Source organism: Heloderma suspectum, chromosome 2 (genome assembly GCF_057233095.1).
Source record: "Heloderma suspectum isolate Gila_16-S chromosome 2, 16-S_ref, whole genome shotgun sequence".
NCBI lineage: Eukaryota > Metazoa > Chordata > Lepidosauria > Squamata > Helodermatidae > Heloderma > Heloderma suspectum.
Genome location: NC_139459.1, coordinates 48,598,146 through 48,611,183, shown reverse-complemented (window position 1 = coordinate 48,611,183; position 13,038 = coordinate 48,598,146). Strand labels below are relative to the sequence as shown.

Here is a 13,038-nt window from a genome sequence, read left to right as displayed (position 1 = left end):
AAACTCAGATTTGTGATTGCTTCTGACAAGCCTTTGGGAACTCTTGGAAGTCATGTTTTAGTTTACTGGTTATATAAGGGCCACATCAAACTGCCTAGCATTGTGCAGAATTGCTTTCTTTTACTAGCATCCTCAAATGCCTAATTGGGCCTTTCTTGTAAGCCGCACCAGACATGACACCACCTGAGGCAAGACAAGAACAAAAGGCATATGGCATGATGGCCCTCCCCAACTATATGCCCTAACTATGCCAGTCCCTGGTACTTCCCCTTCCCTCTGGAATGGAAGGTTGAAGGGAGAGGTGACACTTTTCACACAGGCCCAACTGAAAGCTCTCTACTCCCTCCCACAGAGCTAGGCATTTTGTGACCTTGAGGCTGGAGACAGCCAGAGCCATTCCTTTGAGATAAGCCAGACCCACCCTACCTTCAGTTGTTCAAAAATGTCTACGTTGTGTATGTGCCAGCCAGCTCTGCTTTCTGGGCCTCTCGCAGGGCTAATCAACGCCAAAATGCTGCTACAAAAAAGAAGTGAAACCTAATAAAGAACGTGGAATCGCTTTGGTTCTTTACACTCTCTGTTGCCAGTTGAAATGTACCTCATCTCATATGTTGTATTGCTTCAGCTAGGGTTATCATTCCATGAAGAGACCTCACATATTGTGTGCCATTTATTATTGACTCCATCACATTGATGCCAAAGATTCCTGTTTTCATGAAACCACCATTTCCTTGGAGGTACTTGCCTGTACAGTGCTGCAAAACCTTGGCTATATGAAAATTACTTGTCATAGGAATTAAGTAATCCAATCAATTTGAATTACTTAAAACAATATCAACAACAATGTGGGAAAAACACTAATCACAGAAGAAGGGAACTGCGGACTGTTTGAGGTGTGAAAAAATACTGAGGAAGTTATGCATAACAGTATACACTACAGTTGGTTGTGTGACAGGGTGATAAATATAGCAATCCAACCTGCACTACTGGTACATTGGCATGTGAAATTAGTGCCCAACATCCTGCCCTTGAGGGTACAAGGATGTCCTAATCTTTTGAGTTGAAGCTCATCTTGACAAAACTCAGCACAGTCTATTATCATTCTTTGCCTTCATTGCATGTTTGCGACAAAGTAAGTTAACCTCTGCTTTTAACTCTGGTGGTAAATTGTCAAGCTACAGGCATGAGAGATGGTCTGATCCATTGGTATGATCATTCCAATACCAACCTACAAGGCCTGCTTTGAGAGTGGCTAACCAGCTGTTGACAGGAAACCCACAAGCAGCACATGAGTGCAACAGCACTCTCCTGCCGATGTTACCCAGCAACTGGTATACATAGACATATTGCCTCTGATACTGGAGGTAGCACATAGTCATTTGAAATAGTAGCCGTTGATAGCCTTCTCCAGGAATTTGTCTAACCTTCTTTTAAACCTAACCACAAAGGTTGCCATCACTGCATCTTGTAGTAGTAAATTCCATAGTTTAACTGTGCACTGTGTGAAGAAGTACTTCCTTTTATCTGTCCTGAATCTCTCATGAATCAGCTTCATGAGATGATCCCAGGTTCTAGTATTATGTGAGAGGGAGAAAAATGTCTCCCTATCTACATTATCCATACCAGGCATAATTCTGTAGATTATAAAATCATGTCTCCCCTTACTTACCTTTTTTCCAAGGTAAACAATCCCAGCTTTTGTAACTAGGGATGTATGGACTGCTCTGTCTGTGTTTCACAGATTGTCAGGTGCCTTTTGTTCCCTCATCCATCCACAGATGGATGCAATTTTTTTTTCCTCATGCGGAAAAATATGCAAATAGTTATGTAAGTATTTATGTAAGTATTTACATAATTTACCTTAGAACATAACGTTTAGCGTATTGTCCCCCATTCCATTCAATGTTTCCTCAGCAGAAGCGTACATATTTTCCTATGAATTTATATGTGTAAATTTTGGGAAAGTAAAAAAATAATCTGAAAGTCCATGGAGTCCGTGCGGCCTGAGGGGGTCACTCCGCAGCAGATTCCGCAGGTCAAATTCTTAGAAATCTGAGCTCATTTTAGTATGTCTTGAATTTCTCCAGCATCCCTAGTTGTAACCTTCCCTCATAAGGAGTAACTCCAGCCCCTTTATAATTTTAGTTGGTTAGATCTTGGAAAGCAAAAAATAGTATTTATTTAGTTATAATGTATTTATTTAAAATTATTTTAGGCCACCTTTAAAATAAATCTTCTCAATGCAGCATATATATAACTTAATTTCATATCTGAAAGTGTTTTAGGGGTACATACTCATCCTTTCATATAGTGTGCTGCAAAGCTAACACCCATGTGAAGATGCTAGGGAATGAGACTGAAAAAGGTTTTGTTGTTGTTCAGTCGTTAAGTCGTGTCTGACTCTTGGTGACCCCATGGACCATAGCACGCCAGGCCTTCCTGTCCTCCACTCTCTCCTGGAGTGTGCTCAAATTCATATTCATTGCAGCGGTGATGCTATCTAGCCATCTCATCCTCTGCCGTCCCCTTCTCGTTTTGCCTTCAATCTTTCCCAGCGTCAGGGTCTTTTCCAGTGAAAAAGGTTTTACTCTACATTTATTTTGATACCTTACTATGTAACTTCAAAATTTTCACTGATACAGTGTTGTGGGTGTCACCACTGGCTTTATTATAACCAAAAACCTTTTGACATAAATGTTATGGATGTAGGTGCTATGATTCATGAAATAGATGCTGTTAGAGGTTAGCCAGGGGAAAATTTTTGGAAATGGCTTTCACAGACTTATGCCAATCTGCTCATGATCTTATTTATCCAAACCATGTCTTCTATGTCATCCAAATGGAAATTGCCATGAGTAGTGAATTACCTTCCTACAGAAGTCTGTTATAGGGACAGTATTGAATAGTGACTGGTACAAGGTCAACCAGTGTGCTTCATAGTTGAGTGGAGATTTCAGCCTAGGCCGCCTCAGTCCTCGTCCAACGTTCTTACCAGTACACTATAATCTCTCTATATATTGGTGTCTGTAGAAAAATAGAAATGATTGCCTCCTTTTGGCTCATGTTGAAAAACTGATTGGAAAAACTGCATTTCTACACCTAGTTTAAGACAGATCCCAAGATACTTGATTAGACATTTCATAGTTAAATCTCTAGATCAGCTAAAGTGGCCATTTTCTTGTTGCTTTTGCCCTGGATTTTTGGTGATTCTATAAGGGATTTGCTTATAATATGATAGGTTGTAATTGCTATGTTTAACTGGTACTTGAAGTCTTATAGATATTAATGGGACTTAAGCATACCTAACCATACCTAACTGGGGATTGTATTCTAGCCATAATATATAATTCATTAAAAATGGCTTTGTTGTATGACCTTAAATTATGTATTTGTCTCTTTAAGTCTACTTCAAATTATCATGCTAGAAGATTTGGAGTACGTGCAGCCATGCCTGGGTTTATTGCTAAGAAACTTTGCCCAAATCTTATTATAGTGCCATTAAACTTTAAGAAATATGAAGAAGTAAGTAAAGAGGTACGCAATTTCATTCCATGGTCAAATGCACATTGATTATATTAATTTGTCACATGTATTCTTTGAAATAGCTATTGCTGAGCTTCATATTTTTGTTAACTTGCCTGAATTCTGAATACAGTATAATGTTAAAGCTGTGATCACATATTAGTTGTTTAATGAGGGGGAGAGAAAAGTAGGGTTAATACTTGGGATTGGATTAGTTCCTTCCAGTAGAACTAAGGTAAGGAAGTTTCTCCATTAGCACCTATTATAATCAGTTGTATAGGAGATATGGTTGCCTATTTAACATGCCTACATTTCCTCTTTACATTCAAGCAAAGTAAGTAATTGTCTTTATTTTAAAGAAAATGTATTTTTATGCCCTCACAGGCACCAGTAGTCAACATGTATCTGTCTCCGTGACTGTTTTTTAAAAGCGAGCATATTCCATGTCTTCATATCACTTCTATACATGTTCCTCCTTTATATGGCCACACGGGCATTTTAACTTCACCTAGCTGATCCTACCCAGACAACTGACCACCTCTGCAACAACTGTTTCTCATCTAGTTTATACCCTGTCTATGAAAATATATTAGCAATAGAAGAAAACTAATTGCTTCTTAATTAAATTTATGAAATTCAGCTTAACTGTTGTCAAAACAAAAATATTTTAAAAGTATATTTAAGATCTTGACTTATTTAGTAACATGACATTCAAAAGAGAGAACTAATAGAATATAAATGGTACAGAGATTGTGTGCATGCAGTATGTTAATATAAATTGTTTGTCTATACTTATATTGTCATGAACACACTTTTTATTTTAATTTAATATGGAAGTGCAGAATTTCAATTTTATTACAATTTAGGTTTCAGCCAAGGTATATTTACCCTGAAATATAAAGAGATCTTGTGCACATGTGTAAGCGTTGATGAAGGCTGGAGATGTTTCTTTTCTGGCAATAATTTCTGCAGTACATATTTGTTTAATTTTTTTGTCAGTGCTATGATATTAGGTGACGGGTAACATGTGGATATTGTAGGGAGTTTTTTTTAGCGTATGGAAGGGAAGGTAATACTGAAGATCTTTCTGTGTGTATGTCTGGTTTCTATCTTATAGTAATTTAACTAGAACAGCATTTTATTAGAAGATTGAGTAAAAGTGGAAGAGGCAGGCACACTGCAGGCAGTGCTCTGTTCTTTCCCTCTTGTGCACAACAACCCTTAGGTTTTTAAACCAATGGGTTGTTGTTATGTGCAAACTAGGTCATAGTGTTGGTATTGAATAGATGCATGGTACTTCAGGGTTTTTTTCTGAAGCAGCAGCACAACTTTGTATTTTGTATTTATATTTATCAAGGTTAGGGAAATACTATCTGAATATGATCCTCACTTTATGCCCATGGGGCTTGATGAAGCTTACTTGAACATAACAGAGTACTTAGAAGAAAGAAAGAACTGGGATGAAGGCAAAAGAAAGTATTTCATCAAAACATACAACTGTGCTCTAACTGGTAAGCAATTATCTGGAACTGCCATCCCAAAAGAACAATTTAGCTTGTTTTTACATTTACTTGCAAAGCCACGAAATTATGTGGCAGAGTAATATTTTAAAATATTACTTTGATTATTAGCTGCTTGCATGTAATGTTTATTTCAGAGTAATTCAGCTGGAACACTTTTGGAAATCACTAGCACAGTTTCTTTTTTAATATTTCATTTCCAATTAAACCTAGTAGAATTAATTTGTTTCCAGGGGTAAAGTAGCAACCATCTTTGAAAGAACAGTCATTTGCCATCAAGTCTCATACTGGTTAATTTCAGAAGTGTTACTTTTTAAAATCAGTGTTGGTACTCAAATTAACACTGTATAATAAGAAACCCCACCCTGAGCAACTGCCTGGGCTCCAATTCAGATAAGGAGGCGCTTGCCAGATTCATAAGATCGGGGGCACCAGAGGCAGAGGAGCTGGAAGCTGACCTAGGCACCAGCATCATGAGCAGGTCTGATCCAGAGCCTGAGCCCCTCGGATTGTGGGCCCTCGAACCTCTGAATCTGGACTTCTGGAGTCTTGTACCCTCAAGGCCTGCACTGAGGAATGATCCCTCTCCACACCAGGGATGATACACATCCCCATGTCGGCCTGTCAACGCAGGCAATGAGCCTGGTGGGAATTGTCCTAGAGGATAAGGAGTGGTAGGCTCCAAACCAAAGGCCTATCTCTTTAAGGCCTTCCACTCCTCAAGGAAGAGTGGCACCTGGGAGGGGTGATCTAGCCTTGGAGGAATAAAAGGTATCAGTCTAGTCCTAGATTTTGTTGGAGCAAATTTATCACTTGAAACTCTTCACAGCGCTGCAAGTGTCTTACTCCTTTGTGCCCTGAGGGCTTCTTGACAAAGTCAGAGGACAGGACACTAGTCAAATAGCTAGTGATAAGATCAGCAGACTGATGCCACAGTCCAGAATTCCATGTGTACTCTTAATCCTCTGTAAGGGTCCACATTCATTTCAGGAGGGAGTTCCTGTGCCTGTTTCTACTTACCTGGGTGACTGACTTTTGTCTGGATAGGTGAATGCTGTTCTGAATTCTGAGCTTTTATTGCAGCTCTGTCTTACTATCTGTAAGAAAATGCTATAGCTTTCAAAGCCTTATTTATTTATTTACTAATTTTTTAGGCTGCCGAACAACAGAAAGTTCTCTGGGCAGCTTGCAATAAAGAAATCTAAAGAAATATTACCTATATTAATGTGCACTGTTTCATTCAGTGCCAATTTTTGTTGTTATAAATGTGCAACTCATCTATAAGGAGTATGCATTAGAAACCTGCTTTGTTGTGGCACTGCAGACCTTATGGTTTTCCCTGCCTTGGGCGAGCAGGCTCAGCAGCAATGACAATGAGAAAGAATCCTTAGTGCCATTTTTAAAAAATTGCAAGAACTTGGCAAATACAGTGAGTAGAAAAGCTGAATCTACTTTTGCTGCTAACTGTTTAAGGGAATTTGCAAATGAGATCATTCGGTTTACAGAATTCTGATATCTTTTCCTTTTTTATAATGAGGCAAACAGAATATAATTACATGTGATGAATCAAAGTTGAGTGAAGATGTGCATTCCTGTTCACCTGTCTTGTTTGACGATGATACTCTGATAAATAAGCAGCCTGTTGACTCTTCTCTGCTGTACTTGGAAGAACAGAAACACCAACAATCAACAACTCAGATAAAATCAGTTGTCTTTGGAATATCAGCTGAGGAAGTTGTGGAGGAAATTCGCTTTAGGATTAAACAAAAAACAAGGCTGACTGCCAGTGCTGGTAAATACATTTATATTATTAGTTATATTTATAGTTCTAAAATGTACATCCCCTGTACATCTCAGGGTTTACTAGTAGGGTTACAACATTCCTGTCATGTGAAGGTTCTATTTACAGAAAAATTAACTGACATAGGGAGTGACTTGCTAAAATCACTGTCTAAGAATCATGTACTTTAACCACAAGAAATACAGTTCCTGAAATCTTCAGGCTTTAATCAGCATTATAGAAACCTTTTAATTGTTCTTCAACAATTGATAAACAGAAGTGTGAACTCTGTTCACCACATGCCTAGCCTTTGCCTTGATAAAGTTGGGACCATCTTCCACTCGGAAGTATTTAATATTCATAAGTCATAAAGAATAACCATAAATGTTTGTATGATTTAAGTGTTTACTTTTCAACAAAGCTGCTATGCTGATTTCATCCACACTGGCTGACCAGAGCTATATCTGTGGTTTTTGCTGGTTTATACTTACTCAAACCACAATACAAGCTCTTATATAGGCTTTTGAATCTTACAAATGTTAGGGAATTAAAATTGTGCCTCCCTGCTCTTCTTCATGTGTGCACCAGACTGCATTTTTGCATAGAGGGTCTAGGTACATAGAATCCAATGTATAGGCTCTGTCAATATAATCAATACACCTCAGTTTTGTGGTGTACAGCTCATCTGGATATGTGCATTGTGCTCTAGACCTGTATGCAAATGTGAACCCCAACATATGAACATTGACAATGAGGGAAATGGCAGACCAGTGTGATCCTAATCCCCCATCAGACATAGAAGCTGAACATCTTCATAAAGCAACTGCAGTTGCATTGAGACACAGTTTCCATATAAGGTTGTTCTTTAACCAATTCCTTTTACAATTTTTTTCAGGTGGAGGGGAAGGGTGGTTTTAGGCCAAAGACAACAGAAATCATTGCAATTGTGTACTTCTCAGATGTTGCTCCCATTTGGCACTACTAAAGGCCATGGCAGAACAAAGGAGTTCAGACCTAAAGTATTAGATGCTAGGTCTCTCTCTCTTCAGTGACAAAAGAAACTATATCCTTTGTTTCGATTTCTATTTGAAGGTTGTGTGCAGTTGTAGCTGGGGTTGTAGGAGCTTGCCCAGGATATGTTTTGAACAAATACAAAATGCTAGTCCGAGGTCTCCTTGGTCAAAGGGTGGGAACTTATTCTTTATAACCAATAATCAGTGAAGTCAGGAGAAGCTGTTATGGGTCCAATTTATGTTGCTTTATGGCACTTAGCAAAATGTGGAATCAACCATGATGTGATGGCCAAATGGCTGCTGTACTCCTTTTAAAGAAATCATTTCCTAAATATAGCATTAACTTTTCAGAATAGAAGACAGAATAACAAAAATGAAGGTTGGTTACTATGTGGTTGCTTCATTGGAAATACTAGGAAGTAATGAAATGTGAAGCAGCTAAAGGTATGATCATGACGTCAACAATTTGAAATTATAGGACAGATTGTAGCTGCTACTGTTCTGCTGCAGATAGAGAAGTTTAGAACCTAGCATAAAGAAAGGTAATCATATATTGAAAGGAGATAAATAACAAAATGAGCATTACTGCCATATTAAGAGCTTGTTATTCTTGGTTAAACTATGAGCATATCAGCATCACTCAATCCTAACTGAAATAAAATTTAATGTAAAGCACTTAAAATAAAGTGATGGATCTGAACAATTATCCAAGCATAGTTCACAAGATGAGCCTGAAATTCTTGTTTCAAAACAAAGCAAGTACTACAGCCTTGGCTCCTGCTGTCCATGCCATCCACCCACCAATGTCCTCCAAGCCTCCTCCGATTCCTCTTACATTTTTTGCTACTCTGGAAGCAGAGGAAGGGCAGAGGATCCTCCCCGCCCCATGCCTGGCATGCTGCTATGGCTGTGTGCCAGATGCAAGGAGTACTGGGGAATGTAGCTTTCCTAATACTACCAACTTGTGTAAGTAGCATGTTTGAAGCATTTTAGCTTAGAAAAAAAGGCAAGCAAGGAGGGACATGATAGAGGTGTATAAAATTATGCATGGTGTGGAGAAAGTGGATAGGCAGAAGTTTCTCACAATATTAGAGGTCGGTCTAGTGAAGTTAAGTGGTGGGAGATTCAGGACAGATAAAAGGAAATGGTTCTTCACACAGTGCATAGTTAAACTCTGGATTTTCTACCATAAGATGTGGGGATGTCCACCAACCCGGATGGCTTTAAAACGGGATTAGACAAATTCATGAAGGATGAGGCTGTCAATAGCTACTAGGCACGATGACTATATACTTCCTCCAGCATGTGAGGCAGTATGCTTCTCAATACCAGTTGCTGGAGAACACGAGTGGGAAGAAGTACTATTGTGCTCATGTCCTCCTTGTGGGCTTCCCATAGGCACCTGGTTAGCCACTGTGGGAATGGAATATTGGACAAGATAGGCCTTTGGTCTGATCCAGCATGGCTCATTTTATGTTCTTTTGCTATGTTAATTGGGAGAACTACATTACCCAGGTGTCAGAATTGGGGGTAGGGAGAAAAACACTTTTCGCTACTCCATGGCCAGAGCAGCAAAAGTACTGGGGATTGGAAGGGGCTTAGAGGAGATTGGTGGGAGGGAGGGAGGTTGAGATGGAAGTATGGCTTAAGTTCTTCAGCTCCCCTGCCACTGTTGCCAGACCAACAACAAAGAGAAATACAGGGCGAGGGAGGGATGGTAGGTGGATGATTTATGTGTTTACTTTTCAATAAAGTTGCTATACTGCATTCCTCTGCACTGGCTGGCCAGAGCTACATCTATGGTTCTTTGCTGGTTTATACTCACTGAGGTCCTGTCATGGTACCAGTGACATTGCTGGGGATGGGGCAGGTCCCAATTCTGAGATGGACTAGGGAGAATTTGCCCATTACTATTTAAAATCCCTCAAATATATTTTTTCTTGAGCAAGTAGTAACAGCAGACTGTAAGGGTCTAGTGGGTATTGTGAGTATAACTAAACATATTAAATAATATATTGTTTAACATTTGGATGGGAATTCCCAACTGACATGACTTCAGGAAGTATGAGGGGCCGTAGCTCTTCAAATGACAGACATCCAAGTTCCACAAAGGGTTAAACCTTCTTTCTTTAATATTACAAGTATTAAATATGCAGATAATCCCTGATACTGAACAGCAAATTAAATGTGCGAATCGAAGCTGTAATTCTGGTATTTGTCATCACAGAAATTACATGCACATTACAAAATTGTATGAGGAAAACACAGACACCCCTGTAAGACATGTCTGTAACAGCTCAACCAGTTGCTTAATCTGAATATTATTAAGGTATAAACCCAGTTCGGATTCGCTTGCACTGACTGCCAATTTGTTTCTGGGCCAGATTCAAAGTGCTGGCTTTAACTTATAAAGTCCTGCATGGCTCAGGACCCCAGTACTTCAAGGACTGTCTCTCCCCATATGAACCTACAGTCTCTCCCCATACGAACCTACATGGTCCCTGAGCTTCAGAAGCAGTTCTCTATGTGCCCACCCTGAGACTGTCAGTTCGGGAATGGGTCTTTCTATGATAGCTCTGTGTTTATAGAACACTCTCCCCAAGGAAGCTTGTCTGGTGCCAACACTGTCATCTTTTTGGTGCCAGGCAAAAACATACTAATTTTCTCAGGCATGTGGTCATTAGTTATGGCCCAGTTGTTGTGGGCTGCTTTTGTGGTGTTCATTTTGGGCTGTGAGCAGGGGAAGATTTTGTGTATTTGTGGGTTAACACTTTTCATTGTTGTATTGTTTTTAGATTATGTATTTATGGTTTTTATTTTTATTGTGTTGATTATGGTTTATATTTATTTTGGGTTGGTCCCCCCCCCCCCCCCGGTTATATTAATCATGGATTTCTCTTGAATCGTGGTATGTTTTCTTGTCATGCCATGAAAGTGCCAGCGCCAGCCCGTGTACTTGTGCGGTGGTGAAATAGGTGCTGTTCGTGGGTTGTAGTTATGATGACGACAGCAGTGACGATGACAGGGTGGGAGTGTCACCCCGCCGCGCCTGCATCCTTCCACCTCCTTGTCATTCGTTACTGTTTCCTGGCAGAGCAGCATGGGTGAGAATGCAGATATCGCTGGTTGTCTGCTGGCTGCCACTCCGCCTGTCTACAATGTCCGTGGGGTTTCTTGGTGGCACCAGGAAACCCTTGACCTGCTTGACATTTGTGGGGAGACAAAAAAGCAAATGAGAGACAGGAGCAAAATGGAGCCAAGCTCCACGCCTTGCTTGACCTCCTGCCCCTCCACCATTCCGGAGGTGCACTATCCCGGCGTTTCACTAGTACAGCCTGGCAGCAAGTGAGGGACAGGAGCAAAATGGAGCCAAGCCATGCTCAACTCCACATCTCGGGGATGCCTAAGCAGATGGGCAGCAGATGGGGTAGTGATGTTGCAACAGCCCCTACATGATAAAGGCAAACGTGAACACATGCAGCCCGGCCCCTTTCCACTCAGTCCCTTCAATCCTCTCTCTCAGAGAAAAAATGTTACTGCTTGCTTTTACAGGGACAACACTGACTTGCGGTGGGGGCGGGAAGGAGACTTCTGTAGTTCCGAAAGTACTGTGTATTGTATATAGAAGTTGCCAAGGTAGAGATTGGAGGCAGCGGAAGTGAAAAGGGGAGGCAAGGAAGTTGAAATGGAAAAGTTCATGCTGAGTGGGGGAAGGGGCTACCCCAGAGGGGCGGGACAGTGGGCGTACAATGCTGCTGACATCCAGTAACATCCCGCCAGGCTCCACCTACCAGTGTAAATGGTAGGTAGCAGTATGTGGAAAAACTAGCTGTGGAAAGAGCCGAATGAAAATCCTGCGAAGGATCCGGAAGAAGAAGGAGCAGTAAATGGTGTGATAAAAGCCTCATGTGGAGAAGCCCTGTGTTAGTGGTATAAAGTTGCTTTCATAACTGAAGTTGCAGAGAATCTTTTTTGAAATATGTATAGTAGTAATTTTCACATTCAACTATCTCCACATTTCACAAAGGAACCATAGTGATCATTCTTCTACTATTTCATTTCTAACATAAATGAATGGTTGTACTTTATTCTTGTAAGAAATGTTAGCAGACCTGTTGTTCACAAGTTTTTTAGGATCTATTTATATCTTTGAAAATAAAATTAAAATTATTTTTGTTTACCACATATGCAACACCAGAACATTATCCCTGAAATCATGGAGAACTAAAGCTGAAAGGTATTTTGTTTTTGTTTTGTTTGATGCTTGTTTGTTTTTGCTTAGGCATTGCTCCAAATATGATGTTGGCAAAAATGTGCAGTGATCAAAATAAACCTAATGGTCAATACAGAATCCCCCCGCTAAAAGAAACTGTGATGAACTTCATCAAGGATTTAGCCATTAGAAAGGTGAGAAGTGCTGATTCATTTATTATTCAGTGTTGCTACCCTCATTAGAAACATAGACTCCGGCTGAACATCACGGAAAACTTCCTGACTGTTAGAGCAATACAACAATGGAACCAATTACCTAGGGAGGTGGTGGGCTCTCCCACACTGGAGACATTCAAGATGAGGCTGGACAGCCGCTTGTCAGGGATGCTTTGATTTAGATTCCTGCATTGAGCAGGGGGTTGGACTCGATGGTTTTATAGGCCCCTTCCAACCCTACTATTCTATGATTCTGTGATAGGAAGCTGCCTTATAATGAGTCAGACCATTGGTCCATCTAGCCTTGTATTGTCAACACTGGCTGACAGCACCTTTCCAGGGTTTCAGGCAGGATTCTTTCCTAGCCTTACCTGGTTGTCTGCATAAGAAGACTATTTACATCCTGCTACCCTCTTTCTAAGTTTTCATCTCTTCTATACCTACATGAAGTCTGGACTCCCTAATGAAAGTCTATTACATTTTTGATATATTTGTGTGCTACCTGCAAAAAAAGAAAAACCCTTGGATACACCAAAAATGCATGGGTGACATGACATTTCTATCCATAATTACACTTCCCTTTTGTAACCCTTTCCATTTGTTGTATCAGTCTTGATAAAGGGAAGGTTTATGCCAAAGCTTGAGCAAACATAAAATACTTCTCAGTCACTGAGGTACTTGCGTGCCATCCATGGCTGTCCTTGTCGGACTAGGGCTTCCCACACCAGGAATATATTGTACTTAAACAGGGACTGTGCAGTTGCTGCTGAGAAAA

The 13,038-nt window shown here is 40.2% G+C and overlaps 1 protein-coding gene across 9 annotated transcripts in view; it reads left to right on the top strand.

The window, feature by feature from the left end:
* POLK (DNA polymerase kappa) overlaps positions 1-13,038 on the top strand; it is a 107,084-nt gene that overhangs the window by 68,535 nt on the left and 25,511 nt on the right. For 3 of the 9 annotated variants that reach the window (XM_084833444.1, XM_084833441.1, XM_084833443.1), the window contains exons 5-8: positions 3,403-3,534; positions 4,880-5,033; positions 6,580-6,834; positions 12,118-12,242. In XM_084833444.1, the coding sequence (XP_084689570.1) occupies positions 3,403-3,534; positions 4,880-5,033; positions 6,580-6,834; positions 12,118-12,242 (666 nt within the window). Of the gene's footprint in view, positions 1-653; positions 738-3,402; positions 3,535-4,879; positions 5,034-6,579; positions 6,835-12,117; positions 12,243-13,038 lie in introns of those variants that run through there. The other 6 variants (XM_084833442.1, XM_084833445.1, XM_084833446.1 and 3 more) reach the window with 4 other exon arrangements.